Source organism: Macrotis lagotis, chromosome 3 (assembly GCF_037893015.1).
Source record: "Macrotis lagotis isolate mMagLag1 chromosome 3, bilby.v1.9.chrom.fasta, whole genome shotgun sequence".
NCBI lineage: Eukaryota > Metazoa > Chordata > Mammalia > Peramelemorphia > Peramelidae > Macrotis > Macrotis lagotis.
Genome location: NC_133660.1, coordinates 7,831,369 through 7,850,490, shown reverse-complemented (window position 1 = coordinate 7,850,490; position 19,122 = coordinate 7,831,369). Strand labels below are relative to the sequence as shown.

The window sequence follows — 19,122 nt, the reverse complement described above, 5'->3', positions numbered from 1 at the left end:
TACTCCTGACTCCAGGGCCGGTGCTCTATCCACTGTTCTACCTAGCTGCCCAATAATTATATTTAAACAGTCTACTTTGTTGTTGGTCAGTCACTTCAGAGTTATGCTATTCCTCTTGTTTATTTGTTGCAGTTTATTGTTTACATTATTTTCGCTAATCTGTTCACTTTTCAGAATATCTCTTAGATGCTATCTTTTCTTTCCATTTCCTTATAGAAATACCTACTCTGGTCCAACCTTTCATGGACCCTTCCTGGACTTTTCAATTGTCTCCTCTATCCAGTCTCATTTTCCTTTAAGTTATCTTAAACACCTTAATTTTTTTGTAGTAATTTTTATTAAGTCAGTTCTTGTCTTAAAGAGCTAACATGGTTCCCTTGGACCAAAGAATAAAATTTCAATCAGGTCAATTCTACAGATATTTATTAAACACAATGCCTTCATTGTGCTCCATACAAAGACAAAAACAAAAGCAAAAGGTTATGGATGTCAAAGAGCTTACTGTTTATTGAGTGTATGAGAGGATGTGGAGGGGTTGCAATATGCAGTAAATACAAATGTAGGGTGGGCTTGAAGCCTTAGCAAATTTGCTAAGGAGCTTCTATATAGATAATGTTTAGATGTAGCTAATCCACTAGGAAATGGCAGAGAATTAATTTTAGCTTAAAAATTTTTTTTGTTATTCTGAGTTTGACAAATGTGAACAAATGTGAACCCTACCTGTAAAACTGAATTGTTTTACATATAAGGGTGGGCATTTTCAATTCTACCTGATACAATCAGAGAATGTGGCAGAAATCTGGACTGAACCAATCAAAAGTAAACTATGCATAAATAAGTTCTTCATCAATCTGAAAGGATAAGAGAGCTTTACTATTATTAGATGACAATAGCTAATATCACCTAGGAATTATCTTAGGTTTGACTAAAATAATAATAGTAGTGATAATAGCAAAAAATTATATAACTCTATGCAGCAGGCACTATACTAAATTGCTTTACACTTATTTTCTCAAATGATTAGACATAAAACTCACAGGTAGTGACCAAACTTCTTTAGCCAATCCCAAAATACCTCCTGTATAAATGTGACTCCATTCATTCCAATAGCTTTCAAGGAGGTCTCTCACCCTAAGGGTGGGTATAAATGGGAATCACATAGGATGGACAGAAATGCCCTGCTGCAGGGAATGCCAACATATACCCATTGGTATATTAGAATATGGGAACAGGCTCAAATGTGACCTCAGATTCTTTCTATTTGTGATACACAGGGAAAGTTATTTAACCTTGTTTGCCTCACTTTCCTCATCTGTATGAAGGAGGAGAAGGAAATGGCAAATCACAACAGTATTTTTTTTCTAGAAAATCCCAAATGGGATTATGCAAAGTTGGTCACAATTGAACAACAATAGCAAAATATTAAAGCATATACAGTCAATGTTAATGCTCTTTTAGGAAAACTCATATATAGTTAGTGAAATTGCTCATTCTAGGGGCGGCTAGGTGGCACAGTGGATAGAGCACCGGCCCCGGAGTCAGGAGTACCTGGGTTCAAATCAGATCTCAGACACTTAATAATTACCTAGCTGTGTGGCCTTAGGCAAGGCACTTAACCCCATTGCCTAGCAAAAACCTAAAAAAAAAATTAAAAAAAAAAGAAATTGCTCATTCTTAAATTCTAATTGTGTAAATTTTGGGGAAGTAATTTATTTTTACAATTCAGCTCCACACAAACAGAAAGTCATGAGTTACTTAAAATTTGTCTTTCATTTAAATATCAAGCTAGAATGTACATAGCTACTCTCGTTTGTGGGAGCTCTGTCTTGATAAGAATATAAATGGCATCTATTTTCAATGACAACAAAAATCATATTCTAGTCTCACAAATTGCTCTAGGCATCTTGCTTCCTTCGGATTTAGACATTACATAAGCATACATTAAAGGAACTCATTTGTAGTGCCTAAAAAAATCATAGAAAATTACTTATTGATTCTTCAATAAGGATAATACATTTTAACTTGGTGCAATCTTTTATCAATAAATCTTAATTGAATTGTCAAGTTAGGACCTGAAGGCAAAATTTACTTTTTTTCTTCTATATAGAAACACAGTACCCAACCAAAAATTGGGGATTTGCCTTGATCACATGTAATTTGATAGCCTTCTACCAGAAGTGAGTCAGTTTTCTAAATCTGTGTAAATGTGAATCATTTGTATAGTCTAGATTTTCAGCCTCCTGAGTTAATTTGTTTTCCTTGTAAACTCTATTTCATCTAATAAAATCAAAAAGAATTGAATTCAACTGAGTTCTTTTTGGTTCCAAACCCAGTATTCTGTCTACTAGAGTACATTGCTCTCCTTGTGCTTTCATATTAGTAGGCACTTGATATATCTTTGTTAAATTCAATTAGCTTATTTTTTTGTCAGCAAGACAATACTTCTGATTTTTAGTACATTGTCAAGATTTTCCCTTTTTTTTTAAAACACAAAGTACAAAGACTCCCTAGTTTGGAAAGGGAAATTAAAACCAAAGTATATCATTTACGTCCTTCTAAAGGGTTGGTACTTCAGACAAAGTAAAAATGACAAGAGCCTTGGGAGGCAGTGGGCATACCATCTCTAAAAGCTTATGATAGATCAAAAGGGAAACACTGGATGGTCTAGTGTGTGTCCTAGATTTTAGGAGAGCTCATCTCAAAAAAAATGTAGAATAGACTGATCTTGATTTTGAAAAAGGAAAGTCAGTCAAGAGAATTGGGAGACCTTAAACAATGATACTTTTTTTCCCCCCACTGAATATGGTGACTTTATTGATGATACACAAAATAAAGAACTCTAGATGTCTCTTCCTACAACAGGGGTGCTTTGGGACAAGGATGTGAATGGGGCACGGGATCCCTGGTAGAGGAACACATTAGGGATGTGGGATCCCCAGTGATAGAACTCCTTTTTTGACTAGGATGAAGATTCATCCATGGCTTCCCATTTTATTCCTTAGAGGCCATGAAGACCATGAGGTTGACTACATGGTTACTATAACCATACTCATTGTCATACCAAGAAATAAGCTTTACAGAGTGGTCATTGAGGGCAATACTAGCACCAGCATCAAAGACAGAAGAGTGGGTGTTGCTGTTAAAGTCACAAGATACAACCTGGTCCTCTGTGTAGCCCAGGATGCCCTTCAGGGGTCCATCTGATACTTGCTTCACCACTTTCTTGATGTCATCATATTTGGCAGGTTTCTCCAGGCAGCAGGTCAAATCCACAACAGATACATTGGGAGTGGAAACATGGAAATCCATGCCTATGAGCTTTCCATTCAGCTCAGGGATGACCTTGTCTACAGCCTTGGCAGCTCCAGTGGAAGCAGGGATGATGTTTTGGGTAGCACCACAACCATCACGCCACAGGTTGCCAGAGGGACCATCCACAGTCTTCTGGGTAGCAGTAATAGCATGCACTGTGGACATGAGTCCTTCCACAATGCCAAAGTTATCATGAATAACCTTGGCCAAGGGCAGCAAGCAGTTGGTAGTGCAGGAGGCATTATTATCTTATTATTATTATTATTATTATTATTATTATTATTATTATTATTATTATCTTAAGGGAATTATCATATTTCTCATGGTTCACGCCCATCATGAACATTGGGGCAGAAGGGGCAGAGATAATGACCCATTTGGCTCCATTCTTCAATTGAGTCCAGCCTTTTCCATGGTAGTGGACTCTACAACATATTCAGCTCCAGCATCTCTGAAATTAATTCAGGTAATCATTATATATACTAATATGTAAAGAATCATTTAGGAGAAATAGAGTAGTCTTCATAATTTAAAAAAATGGTGAGAAAAGGAAAAGAGGGAGTATAATCTCAAAAATGACAGAATATCTTCAACATCCAAGTCAAACCATTTAATATCACAGTAATACAAGTCTATGTTCCAACCACTGATGTTGAAGAGGCTAAAAATGATCAATTCTATGAAGACCCACATATTCTAGAAATATCACTGAAAAGAAAAGTAAAAAAAAGTCACATGCATCATAGGGCATTAGAATGCAAAAGAAGGAAATTAAAAGATAATTGGAATGGTAGGTTAAATTTGTCCTTGGAGTACAAAATGAAACAGTGAAGAGAAGATTAGAGTTTTGTCAAGATAACTCCCTGACCGTAGCAAAACGTCTTTTTCAACAACCAAAGGGCAACCCTATACAAGGACACCACCAGATGGTCAATATTGAAATCATATTGATTTATATACTTAGTAGCCAAAGGTGGAGAAACTTTATATAGTAAATTAAAACAAGATCTGTACCTAACTGCAGTTCAGATCATGAGTGTCTTATTGCAAAATTCAGACTTAAATTTAAGGAAGTAGGGAAAACTATCAGACCATATAGGTAAGATCTAAATCATATTTCTTATGAAATTCAGTATGTGAATTGAGAAATACAGAAGTACAGGCTGATTTTCAAGGAGACCAAATTGCCAACATTCAATGTATTATCAAGAAAAACAAGGGATTTCCAGAAAAAATTTACTTCTGCTTAACTTATTACTTCAAAGCCTTTGATTATGTGGATCACGATAAATACAGCAAGTCTTCAAAGAAATATGAGTGCTGGGGCAGCTAGGTGGCATAGTAATTAAAGCACCAGCCCTGGAGTCAGGAGTACCTGGGTTCAAATCCGGTCTCAGACACTTAATAATTACCTAGCTGTGTGGCCTTGGGCAAGCCACTTAACCCCATTTGCCTTGCAAAAACCTAAAAAAAACAAACAAAAAAAGAAATATGAGTGCCACATCATCTCACTTGTCTCCTGACAAACTGTATGCTGGAGTCAAGAAGCAATAGTTAGAATCAAACATGGAACAACTGATTAAGTTAAGACTAATAAAGTATAACAAGGCTGTGTATTTCCACATTATTTATTAAATGTATATGCAGAATACAGTATGTAAAATGCCAGCCTGGATAAATTCCAAAGCCAGAATTAAGGTTGCTGAGAGAAATATTAACAATCCCAATATTAACAATGTAAGTGACAATACTCTGATGGCAGAAAGTGAAGAATTAAGAAGCCTCTTGATGAGGTTGAATGAGATACAAAATTTGACTTGAAGCTTAACATGAAGAAAAAAACACATATGGTTACTGGTCCTATCACTTCCTGGCAAATAGATGGAGAAGAAATAGTACGAGTGTCAGATTTTACATTCTTGAACTCAAGGTCACTGAAGATGGTATCTACAGTCATGAAACTGAAAGATCCTTGCTCCTTGGGAGGAAAACTATGGCAAATTTTCACAGCATACAACATTAGAGACATTGTCTTGGTGACAAATGTCCACATGAACAAAGTTATAGTTTTTCCAATAGCAATATATAACTATGAGAGTTGAGCTATAAAGAAAGCTGAGTGCCACAGAATCAATGTTTTTGACTTTTGCTGCAAGGGACTTTTGAGAGTCCCTTGGATGGCAAGGAGACCAAATTAGTCAATAGTAAAAGAAATTAAATCAGACTATTCACTGGAAAGTCAAATACTGAAACTGAAGCTTAAATAATTTGTTCACAAAATGAAAAGACAGTACTCATCGGAAAATACTACAATGCTGAAAAAGATTGAAGGCAAAAGGAGAAGGGGAAGGCAGAGTATGAGATGAACAGTGCCATGGAACATGAGCTTTGACAGACTTTGGGATATGGTGAAGGATAGAAGGATCTGACATGCTATTGTCATACACAAATGAATTGTATTGATATGATTTCTTGTTCACCAATAAGAATGAGTTCCCACTCACATGAGGTCAGGGCCCTTTTGACTTGGTAGACATCCAAAGACCACTAGGTTCATCATTTCTTTCCCTACTGAATAGATGAGTTTGCATTTGGAAATAAGGGGGCCATGACTTTTAAAGATAAGAGTCACAGTATTTTTTGTTTCACATCCTTGCTATATCAAGGCTAAGTAAATCTTCTGTTAACTGTTCAAGTTCTGTGACATCACATTTAATCCCAACAATAAGTTTGAGCTAAAAGAGTACCCATATTAGGCCTGTCTCTAATACTTCTAGTTAATAAAATTCTGGGACTTTAAAATAACACAAAATTGTTGATTGCTTGAAGAACAGCCACACGGTTCTTTGAACACATTAATTCTCAGAAACTAAGTAGATATTGCTGAAATTATCATTAGAATGGAAGAGGACTAGAAATAAATATCTTAATATAAGGGAAATCATATGGGTATGTCAGGAAGTCAATAATAGATAAAGCACTGGCATTATCTTTTCATAAATTTAAAACTAGCAATTATTTTTGAATTTAGTAAACTCTTTGGACATAAAAAAGTCAAATTTGAATTATTTTTCTGGGTTTTCTAAGCATGGTTCTATTGCTCCAAGAAGATTTATTTGCATTCCTAAAAGTCAGCACTTAATTCTTCCAATGGTTTTTTAAAATTCAGTTAGAGTTGTAATTACTAAGTCCTACTTAATTAGAACAGTAGCAATAAATTCATATTGTTATAACCATTATATGTGAGGCTACATGTAGCAGTGGCTAAAGAAATGGCCTCAGAGTCAGGAAGACCTGATACTTCTGTTACTTGAGAAGGTCATTAACTTCTCAGTGCCCCAGATAACTTTTTTTTTCTTTCAAGCATTGTTGGGTCTTTATGTTTATTTTTCTTTTTTTGCAAGTGAACACTATTATTACAATAATTTTGTTGTAAGAATAAACATGAACCCCCCTCCCCCTCTAAGAAGATAAGAAACCTCATGAACACTATTATTACAATAATTTTGTTGTAAGAATAAACATGAACCCCCCTCCCCCTCTAAGAAGATAAGAAACCTCATGAATAGTGAGAGAGAGAGAGAGAGAAAGAGAGAGAGAGAGAGAGAGAGAGAGAGAGAGAGAGAGAGAGAGAGAGAGAGAGGATTCCAATGGTTCTGTCTCTGGGGTGAGTTGCTTTCTTTATCTTAAGTCCACCAGAGAAGTTGCTTCTATATTTTCCCCACAGTTGCTATTACTAGTTGTATTTCCCTCCATTCTATTCCTCCCCACTCTCATTTATTCTATTTTCTCTCTCCTTTCATCCTGGCCCTGTCCAAAAGTGTGTTGCATCTGAGTACCCTCTCCCTCAATCTTCCCTCTTTTCTATCACCTATTCCCCCTTCCCTCCCCCCATTCCCCCTTATCCCATCCCTTTCTTCTCATTTTTCTCTAGGGTAAGATAAATTTCCTCACTCTATTAAATACGTATGTTATTTCCTCTCTCATTCTCCCTTGCCTTCCCCCTTTCCACTCCATTGAAAAAGCTTTATCTTGACTCTTATGTGAAATTTCTTAGCTTCTTCCTCTCCTGTCCCTTCCTCCCAGTACTTCCCTTTATCACCCATTGACTCTATCTTTTTACTATATTATACCATTATATTCTGCTCCTTCCTATGCCCTGTCTCTATATGCTCCTTCTAACAGTTCTTATAAATGAGAAAGTTTATATGAGTTATCCATATCTTCTTCCCATGCAAGAATACAAACTTCAATATCATTAAATTCCTCATAGTTAGTCCTTCTTATCCACCCCCTCTATGGTTCACCAGAGTCCTATACTTGGAGATCAAACTTTCTGTTCAGCTCTGGTTGTTTCAATGGGAAAGTTTGAAAGTCCCCTGTTTCATTGAAAGTCCATCTTTTTCCCCTGAAAGAGGATGTTCAGTTTTGCTGGGTAGTTGATTCTTGGTTGTAGACCAAGATCTTTTGTCTTCTGGAATACCATATTCCAATCCCTAAAAGCCTTTAATGTAGATGCTGCCAGATCCTGTGCAATCCTGACTATGGAGCCTCAGTAGTTGAATTGTTTGTTTCTGGAATCTTTCAGAATTTTCTCTTTGATTTGGGAGTTTAGGAATTTGGCTATAATATTCCTGGAAGTTTTTCTTTTGGGATTTCTTTTAGGAGGTGACCTGTGAATTCCCTCAGTTTCTATTTTACCCTCTGCTTCTAGGATCTCAGGGCAATTTTGCTGTATTATTTCTTGAAAAATGAAATCTAGGCTCTTTTCCTGTTTTTGGCTTTCAGGTAGCCCAATAATTTTTAATTTATTTCTTCTGGATCTGCTTTCAAGGTCAGTTGTTTTTCCAATGAGATATTTTACATTTTCTTCTAATTTTTGGCTTCTTTTGGAAGAGCTTTGTTTCTTCCTGCTTTCTTGCAAAGTCATCAGCTTCCTTTAGTTCCATTCTGCATTTGAAGGAGTTATTTTCTTCAGGGAGCTTTTTTTATCTCCTTTTCCAGCTGGCCAATTCTACTTTTGAAGGCATTCTTCTCCTCATTTGCCTTTTGCTTTGCTTTTTCCTTTAGGCCTAAACTGGTTTTTAACATATTATTTTCTTTAGTATTTTTTTGTATTTCTTTCACCAAGCTGTTGTTTTGGTTTTCAGGATATTTCTGCATCACTCTCATTTCTCCTCCCAATTTTTCCTCCACCTCCCTTAATTCCTTTTCAAAGTCTTTTTTGAGCACATCCATAGTCTGAGCCCATTTTCTATTTCTCTTGGAGGTTTTGGATATGGAAACTTTGATTTTGTTGTCATCTGAGTATGTGTTTTGATCTTCCATGGGACTTAAATGATTATCTATGCTCAGAGTCTTCTTTTTCTGTTGTTTACTCATTTCCTCAGTCCAAGACTAATTTAAAACACTTCCAAGGCTTTGGGATTTTTGGGGGGCACCCCACTGGAATCTTTATTCCTCTAAGATCTTATGCTCTCTTGTCTGTGCTTTGATATGTAGATAGACCCATACTTCCCTCTGCCCTGGAGCTATAAGGAGCATCCTGTTTGGCTATCTTAGTATGGAAGCCCAAACTGCAACCTAGATCTGAGTATAGGCAAACAGCTCTCCCAAGGGAGAGCAGAGAAATCTTGGCGGTCTTTCCTGACTCCCTTACTGTCTGTGGGCTGTGCTCTGGAGGTGCAGCCTGCTTTCCTCAGATTCTTGCTACAGGTTGTGCAACCAGTGCTCCCTTACTCCACACTCATTCTGGTGTAGAAGAATTCTCTCCCCATCCCTTCAGGCTGTTCTGGGGCTGTACTATGGATTGGGACTTTTTCCAAGTTCCAGTCCTGGTGAAACACACCTTTCCTGTGGAACTTGGACTGGGAAAATATATCACTCAGTCTTTCTGTGGGTTCTGCCCCCCCTAAATTTTGGCTACAGTCATAATTTTATGGCTTTTGGAGTTTGGGGGTAAGGAGTTCCTGGGAAATGCTGCCTTCATGTGGCCATCTTGGCTCTCCCCCCCCCCCCAGTTTACTTTCAAAGACTTAAGTTACAGAGAAGGTACTGATGTACATTGGTAGATAGGTCTCATTGAGAGTTCCCAATACCAGGAAAATCACAGGTCTGGTTGTACCCTCAACCTCTAAATTTAGTGAGCATTTACAAATTTATGAATTGTTTTAGAAATTTTCATTTCTCCTTACTTGGAATACATATTCTCCTACTTGATGCACATGGAGCAATTATGAATTATAATGCCTCACTTCAGATTCTTCCAGGTAGCAGAAGACTGACTTTGGGACAGTGTCTACTATCTTTATCCCAAATGAAGTGGATGCCTTATAGGCATCTCAAACTTAAACTGTTCAAAATAGAATTCCTTATTTTTCCCAAAAATCTACTCTTCAATCTGAAATTTCCAATTACTGGCAATGGCACTACCATCCTTGCAGTCAGCCTGGTTGACAGCTTTGGTATCATTCTTGACTTCTCACTCTCCCTTACTCCATACACACAACATTACTATATATTGTCATCATTACCTTCACAGTATCTTTCATCCCTATCTCTTTTTTACCCTCCAACCTGGTTCAGGTCCCTATCACCTTCTGATGGGAAGATTGTAGTATCTTTCTTGTCTCTGTTTCAGATGTCTGCCTACTCCAATTTTATCTCTACCCAGATATCAAAGTGCAGATCTGACCATGTCACTCCATTACTCAACAAATTCTAGGAGCTTCCTAGATCAAAAATAAAATGTTCTATTTGACATTCAAAGCTCATCATAACCTTGACTCTTGACTCTCTTCCATATACTGTTAGGTCCAACTCCAATAGCATATTCATTGTAGGTGCATGGCAAGTTCTTTCATGTCTGTGCCTATGTACTGGCTATTCCCTGTGCCTGAAATTCTTCACTGTCATCTTTTAGTTTCACTGGTTTCCTTCAAAACTCAATTCAGGTCCCATGATCTTCAGGAATACTTTCCCAGTTATCTCTCCCATACCATACTTCCCAATCCACCCCCCACCCCAGTTCCCCACCCTCCTTAGTATCTTATTTTGAGATTAACTTCCATATACATTGTAAATATCTTGTATGTACATAGATGTTTTCATATTGTATCCCCAACTAAAATGTCAGCATTTTTCAGTCAAAAATTTATAAAGTAATGTCATGGAACACTATTGTTCTATTAGAAACCAGGAGGGACAGGATTTCAGGGAAACCTGGAGGGATTTGCATGAACTGATGCTGAGTGAGATGAGCAGAACCAGAAAAACACTGTACACCCTAACAGCAACATGGGAGTGATGTTCAACCTTGAAGGACTTGCTCATTCCATCAGCGCAACAATTGGGAACAATTTTTGGCTGTCTGCAAAGGAGAGTACCATCTGTATCCAGATAAGGAGCTGTGGAGTTTGAACAAAGTACAAGGACTATTCCCTTTAATTTGGAAAAAAAACCCCATGGTTTGATCTGGGTTACCTCTGAGAATTCTGTTCTCTTTAAGGATATGATCATCACACCCAATTTGGATCCAGGTACAACATGGAAACAAAGTAAAGACTGATGGAGTGCTATCTGTGGGGTGGGGGTGGAGGGAGGGAAGCAAGATTGGGGGAAAACTGTAAAACTCAAATAATATCTTTAATAAAAATTAAAAAAAATAAAATAAAATGTGAATAATCCAAAAAAAAAGAGTATAAGCAAAATGAAATTTTTTGAGAGTACACTAGTAGCTGGTAGAGGAGGAGAGGAATCAGGAAATGCCCCATGTAAAAAGAAAAAACTTAATTGTCTTTCCTTATTTAATGTCACAAGGTAGGCTAAGGGAAAAGAAAAAATGTAAACTCTTCTATCAATAATCTCCAATTTAACTTGTATAGACCTTATTGGTTCAAAGTTGTTTTTGCATGCTGTTTCTCTGTATTAGATTGTGAGCTGATTAATGGCAGGGACTGTCTTTTTTTCTTTCTTTGTATTCCCAGAGGTGCCTAGTAAATAATAAGTCCTTAATAAATGCTTACTAATAACTATAAAAATGGAAATTAATAAAGCTTTTAAAAATTAAAAAAATTTATAAAGTACCTGTGTTAGGTGCTGTGACAGACTTGGTATATAAATGAAAAAGAAAGAAGCTAGTTCCTCCCCTTTAATAGTTTACAATCCAATATTACAATCTAATAGAAAAAGAGGTTGAAAAGTTGGGGGGGGGGAGCTAGGTGGTACAGTGGGTAGAACACTGGCCCCGGAGTCAGGAGTACCTGAGTTCAAATCCAGCCTCAGACATTTAATAATTACCTAGCTGTGTGGCCTTGGGCAAGCCACTTAACCCCCATTGCCTTGCAAAAACAAACAAAAAAAGTTGGGGGATAGGGAAAGATAAAAAAGGACAATGGAAATGACATGACTGGCTTGTACACTCTTTAAATAGAAATTTTGGAGGGAATCTTCTCTCTCTGCTCTCTAATTACTGGGACAAAGAATCCTGTGGGTACTGAGGAGATGTGAATACCAAGTCTTGCAGGATGATGAAGTTCCTGATGATATCCTGTTTTTGTTTTCCTTCTATATCCCTTCTAGTACTTGTCAAAGTTCTTGTCATAGTTTGTACCAAACATTTAATAAATGCTTGTGTAGATCACTTCATTGTTTCTAAATTCTGGTTTCAGCTGGAATTCTCATTCAATTTGCTGCCTCTTCCAACTAGAATAATTTTCAAAGATTTCCATGCAATTTGACATTTAATACTTTCTTCTGGGCTAATTTAGGCAACTACAGTCAGTCAAAACCTTAAAGAACAGACATAATTAATATATAAAAAGTAAGAACCTAATTTCTGAAAATTTGATACAAATATTCAGAAACTATCTAATTAAGCTCTATTAACATGAGTCCGGAAAATACTGAAATGTAGAGACTTTTTAGAATAAAATTTTAAAAATTCATTTGAATAATTTTATCAGTTCATTGTACATTTATCTTAAGCAGAAATATAAATATGGAGAAGAACTCAAAACTATACAGTCTTTAAACGCAAGTCGATTTATTAAATCATGATAATAAGCTGGAATTTATATAGTCCTTTAAGGTTTGTCAAAAACTTTACATATGTTAACTCCTTTGATCCTTGCCACAATTCTGGGAGGGAAGTGTTATTATCTCTCTTTGTAGTTGAGTAAACTGAATTGGAGAGATATTTGTGGTAGGTCCAGAGATGTACAGATAGTGTTTGAAGCAAGATTTGAACTTAGGTCTTCCTGATTCCATCACATATTATATGTTGCAACAGCTGGGGGACATTTCAAAAATATTGTCTAAAGCAGTGCATGCAAACATTAGAACATTCAGCAAAGAATTTCCAGATACAGATCATTGCAAATTCTCCCACTGAATTATGTTTCTTCTTTTCTTTTCTTTTTTTTTTAGGTCTTTTTTTTTTTGCAAGGCAAACGGGGTTAAGTGGCTTGCCCAAGGCCACACAGCTAGGTAATTATTAAGTGTCTGAGACCGGATTTGAACCCAGGTACTCGTGACTCCAGGGCCGGTGCTTTATCCACTACACCACCTAGCCGCCCCCATGTTTCTTCTTTTCTCTGTTACTTTTATACATTAGATGTTGGTCCAAATTAATCATAGAATGACTAAATTTTAGAATTGAAAGGTTAGCAGCTATCTACTATGACCACTAGCCATCCCCCTATCTCCAGTCATCACCACAACATAACAAATAGGTCCACTCCTTGTTTGGATTCTTCCAAAAGAAGGGAAAACCACTCCCTCTTAAGGCAGACTATTCTACTTTGGTTCACTTCAATCACTATGAAGCCTAACATGAAGCCTAACATCAATCTCTTTTCAATTTCCATCCATTACTCCACTTATTCTCCCAGATCTTTTTCCAGATACCTGCTGCTTAATGTTACTTCCACTGTCTAGTACTTGTGAACCCAGTTTTAGAACCAAAGGATAAGACTTTGCTTTTATTTCCATTGCATTTCATCTTATCAAATTCTACCCTGTGCTCCAGCTCTTGTGTCAAACTCAAATAAAAACGCAAGCCACTAAACCCTAAGAAGAATCCCTGAGGGCCCATGTTGACTTAGTTTTAAAATGCAATATTATCAATGTTTTATTGTATTTTTACTTATTTTATTAAATATTTGCCAATTATATTTTAATCTGGTTCAGGCATCATTGGGTATATTTTGGTACTTTATGGAAAACTTCAGGAAGTCTATCAGGATCCTTTTGAATTTGACAAGTGATGCCATTTGTACCTTTACACAAGTCATAATAATATATCCAAGTCATAACAATGTTAATAGCAAAGGACCATCCATAGATGCCTTGGGGCTCTCCACTGGAGATCTCAAAAGTTGACATTGAACTAGTAACAAATACATTTTGAGTTTGGTCTTTTAAGTCATCTATTTTTATTTATATAAGGTCCTTGCCTCTGTTTTCTATCAGAATACTGTGAGATGCTTTATGAAATGCTTTTCTAAAATCAAGGTAAACTATTACCATGGGACTCCTCTCCTCTATATAGCTTTTTTTGAAATTGTCACTTTTTTTTCTAGATGTTTACTAACCACTTCCCAGGAATTGAAATTTAAGACCTTGTGGCTTACAGACCCTTTTCTTTTTTTTGGAAATCAGGATAATTCCCTTTTCTAAATATGTTGTTCCTCTCCCTGACTGGTCTTTCAGTTATCACTGACAGCGACTCAAAAAACAAATTTACATGTAATTTAATGTTTGCAAAATTCATTACCCCAATAGCACCCCTACTTTACCTTTCACCAGATTTATATCCTTAGAGATTCTGAATTCAAACTTCAGAACATTCAAACATGATGCTCACTACTTTGCTTTCCTTGGTCAGGATATAAAGCCTTGTTGCCCTCAACCTAAATTAACAATTTCTACCTAATCTTTTCTATTCCACCATATCCCCTTTAAAAAAAATCTCTAAATGAAAGTGGATTGGCAGTCTCCTTGATGCCAGTGTCAGCAGAAGCAGAGACATAGCTGGATCATTTTTAATATAAGCTTCCATTTATTACCATTATGCTCTTGGGTAGGTCACTAACCTCTCTGTGCCCCAGTTTCCTCATCTATAAAAATGAAACAATTGGGCTAGTTCTTTCCAATCTTAAAAATATTATGTTCTGGAAAGCTAGAATTCTTTACAAAGACTCCCATATGACTCTAGGTAGTGGCACTGCAAATGAAATATACTGACTCTAGGAGGAATTAGAATGCATTTGACATCTCTTCATCATCTCAGTATGTCTTGTGGAAAAATTTTCTGGCCTGGATGAGTCTGTTTTTAAAACTTGAACTTCCTGCGTTTAACACTCATCAGATGAAAGTGGGATTTTTTTGGGGGGGGGGTTATTTTGTTTTCTTATTTGAGCAATAAGCCTAGTGCAAAATTTCATGAATGCTGAGAGAATTCAAGAAATACATCACTGTACAACGTTCAAATTGAGCTCTGAGGGATTGAGATTGTACTCAATTTTTCATTTAATATAAATACTCTAAAGTGGAAGGGGAGGGAACCAGAGAACCAGAGATACTATAATATTATCCCATATTATTAATAATATTATTGAGCAATAATAATTATTGTGATGGGCATGGCTGATTTCATCTCCAGATACAAAGCAGAATAAGGAGAAGAGGATGAGGAAATGGGCCAAGAGAGGTTAGTGACTTTCCTGTGTTCACACTGGTAGTAATTGGCCGAGGTTGAATCATAGGGGTCCTCTTGATGCATCAAGAAACACTGTCCAGGTCAGAGGAAGCTTGACTTAGAAATATATACCTGGGGGCAGCTAGGTGGTACAGTGGATAGAACACCGGCCCTGGAGTTAGGAGGACCTGAGTTCAAATTTGGCCTCAGACACTTAATAATTACCTAGCTGTGTGGCCTTGGGTAAGCCACTTAAGCTAAAAAAAAATACATACCTAGGGACAGTTCAGATGAAGATAGCCCCAGGATTGAGGACACAAGTCTATATTCCAGAAAAGACCCTTTCTTTCTATAATTGACCTTGGAAGCAAGAAATAGAGCATGGGCTCGTTTGTTTATTTTTTTTTAACCTGGAGATAACTATGATGATATAAGAAAACATCAATTAAAACTTAATTAAAAAAAGGATTTGACCAATTTACTTTAAAGCTTTCCTCTAATCATAGACTGATGACCTTATGTCCCTAACACTACCTTGAGTTCAATTCAATTCTAGAAACATAAAAGAGAGCAAACCCAGTGTTTTTAATGTATTATTTTTTGTATTATTTGTATTATTTAATGTATTATTCCATTTTTACAAATGTTTTAATGATGTTTAAAAAATCATCACCATTCCCCACTACTCTCCCTTTATCAAATTTGATGCTATACTAGAACTATATTTAAGTGAAACAAAATAGCACTTTGTCTGACAATATAAGCATCACTCAGCTACAATTGCATCTGACCACCTGGGTCCCAAGCAACTCCATGAAAAATTCAACCAGTGGCAGATCTCATAGACTTCCTTTTAATCTGGTTTAACTTTGGAATCTGCTGGATGCCTGGTTTTAGTAGACCCTGGTACACAAAATGGAGATCAAGAACTTTGAAGGGGGGTCATCCAGATGCATTTGGGGTCTGAGGAAATATAAGAGAAAAAGCATGGAATTTGGAGTCTAATTCTCATCTTTTTCAGCCAATTTAACCTTCCTGGGTCTTGTTTCTTCATGTGCAAAGTGAGAGAATTACACTAGATTTTTAAATTTTCTTTTTCCATATGAATTTAATAAAGATTAAAAATGAACATTTCAATACATAAAGAACAGAGAACTGTATAAGAAATTGTGAATTATTAAATTGAAACTAGTAGGTGGTAGATGCGATGAAGGGCAAAGTTGATTGTTTGGTGCTTGTTTCTATTCCTTTTCTTTCCTGAAAGGAACTGACCCTTCCCTCAAACCCCCAGCCCCCAAGTCTCCAGTCTTTAGGACTCAGCTTTGGGTGGAGCCCTCCCTCTGGAGAGAATAGAAGGTGAAAATTGCTTAGGCCCAGGTATCCACACTCAAAGAGACTTACTCTTACTATGAATAATGACTTGCTTAGCCCATGAAAAAACTGAGAGCCCCAGTTCACTTTTAAATTCTGGCTGTTAGGAAGTTTATGAATTTTTCAGAAAAGAAAATAAAAACTCTGAGCCTACAGGAGAGCTCCGTCATTAGGCTGAAAACAAAATTCCCCAGTCAATTAAGTTCTTCATAATAAAATAGTCTTGTGGATGAGGGGTTTCCTCTTATCTACAATTCCTACAGCACAGACCATCACTCAGAACACAATTACAACTATCTTATCTTTATTTAAAGAAAAATATGTTGAACTATAATCAGCAAGTAAGCAAAATTTAAAAAAATGGGAAAATTGTCTTGGTTAGCAATGCTGGTTTGCCAGACAGTGATAAAGCAGAGAGGAAAATAGCTACTGAAGTATTTCACCAGGTCTCAGCAGCAATATGAGATAGGAGATTCTTCTGGATAATGAACTCTCACTCTCCCAGAGCCAGGTCTTTACATCTGTTCCTCTGGGTTTTAGATGTACTGAAGGATTTGAAGCTATATTTGTTCTCTCTCCTGTCATTGGTTCAAGTCCCTGATAGCTGTATTCTCCCTCATAGTAAGATGCTAGTGAGTAGTGCTCAGTAAGTTAACCATTTAACCATTTATTAGCATTTTTTTTTTGTTTCAAAGAGATATTTAGAGGCAGCTAAGTGGTGCAGTGGATAGAGCACCAGCCTTGGAGTCAGGAGGACCTGAGTTCAAATTTGACCTCAGGCACTTAATTACCTAGCTGTGTGATCTTGGGCAAGTCACTTAAGCCCCTGCCTTGCAAAAAAAAAAAGAGATATTTAATTCATAGATAGAAAGAAATACAGACATTTCCTAACCCTACAAAGGCATATTTTCCCTCCCATTTCCTCTGTATCAAGGATACTTAACTTTTTAGCTCCGGGCTACTTAGTAAACTTTTACTACTTAGAATTGGTTTTTATCAAGTTTTCATCCAAAGGTGTTATTGCTACAACATGAGTCACTTTGTTTCAACTACTATTATATTGGGTCCTGCAGGTCCCTCCTGAAAATCACTCTTGTTCCTTGAGGCATTGATAATGTTCTGTCAACAAAAACTGGATGCTAGGGTAGATATCAGGATGCCATAGAATAAGCCCCAAGGCAGGCAAAGAACCCAGGTCTGTTTACACAGGACCAAATGACCCAAGAGGGAAGAAATAGAAATAAATAGTCTTCTTACCCAGGGGACTGGCCATCAGTGTAAGTTTTGATCTGCTTATAGAAATACAAAAGAGGTTTGGTGAATGCATGGATTAAACTTCTCCTTTGCATGATGTTAGGAGCTTGCTTATATGAGAGTTGTGATGTTGGGGAATGGAAATGCCTTGGAGACACTATGAAGACTCTCAGTAACTTCTTACAGTCTGATAACTATGTGGATAGGAGATGGCTTTTTGATTGACTATAGTCAGAACTTTGATTGGTTGTATCACAACTGGGGGCCCAGATGCCTAAATAGCCTGGTTCTGGTCTCTTTAAGCCATTTTCTCTCTCTTTTTTAAAATTAAAGATTTTATTTATTTTGAGTTTTACAATTTCCCCTCCAATTCTACTTCCCTCCCCCCACCCCCACACAAGGCAATTTGTCAGTCTGTTTCCATGGTATACATTGATTCAAATTGGGTGTGAAGAGAGAGAAATCACATCTTTAAGGAAGAAACAAAGTATAAGAGATAACAGGATCAGACAATAAAATATCAGTTTTTTTTTCTAAATTTAAGGTAATAGTCCTTGGTCTTTGTTCAAACTCCATAGTTGTTTCTCTGGATACAGACAGGGTATTCTCCATTGCAGACAGCCCCAAATTGTCCCTGATTGTTGCACTGATGGAATGAGTGAGTCCTTCAAGGTTGATCATCACCCCCATGTTGCTGTTAGGGTATACAGTGTTTTTCTGGTTCTGCTCATCTCACTCAGCATCAGTTCATGCAAATCCCTCCAGGCTTCCCTGAAATTCCCGTCCCTCCTGGTTTCTAATAGAACAATAGTGTTCCACAACATACATATACCACAGTTTGCTAAGCCATTCTCCAATTGAAGGACATTTACTTAATTTTCAATTCTTTGCCACCGCAAACAGGGCTGCTATGAATATTTTTGTACAAGTGATGTTTTTACCCTTTTCCATCATCTCTTCAGGGTATAGACCCAGTAGTGGTATTGCTGGATCAAAGGGTATGCATATTTTTGTTGCCCTTTGGGTGTAGTTCCAAATTTCTCTCCAGAAAGATTGAATGAGTTCGCAGCTCCACCAACAATGTAATAGTGTCCCAGATTTCCCACAACCCTTCCAACAATAATCATTATCCTTTCTGGTCATATTGACCAATCTGAGAGGTGTGAGGTGGTACCTCAAAGAAGCTTTCATTTTCATTTCTCTAATAATTAATGATATAGAGCAATTTTTTATATGACTATGGATTGCTTTGATCTCCTCATCTGTAAATTGCCTTTGCATATCCTTTGACCATTTGTCATATGTAAGCCATTTTCTCTTTACTTTCACTCAGTTCAAATACACTGTTACTGGATAGATGCTATCAAGATCCCTTCTCAAGGATTATGCTTTGAATGATGAAGTAAAAAGAAGAGAAAAAACCCTACTAATAGGCTATTATAGTTAGTTTGTTGCTGTCCTTTGTTCTCAAAAACCAAAATAACTCA

General features: G+C 36.8%; 1 protein-coding gene across 1 annotated transcript in view; it reads right to left on the bottom strand.

Moving 5' to 3' along the window:
• Positions 1-2,991: 2,991 nt before the first annotated feature.
• LOC141517212 (glyceraldehyde-3-phosphate dehydrogenase-like) overlaps positions 2,992-19,122 on the bottom strand; it is a 33,899-nt gene continuing 17,768 nt past the window's right edge. The window contains 3 exon segments of the mRNA XM_074228045.1: positions 2,992-3,559; positions 3,606-3,711; positions 3,714-3,763. Of these exon segments, the coding sequence (XP_074084146.1) occupies positions 2,992-3,559; positions 3,606-3,711; positions 3,714-3,763 (724 nt within the window).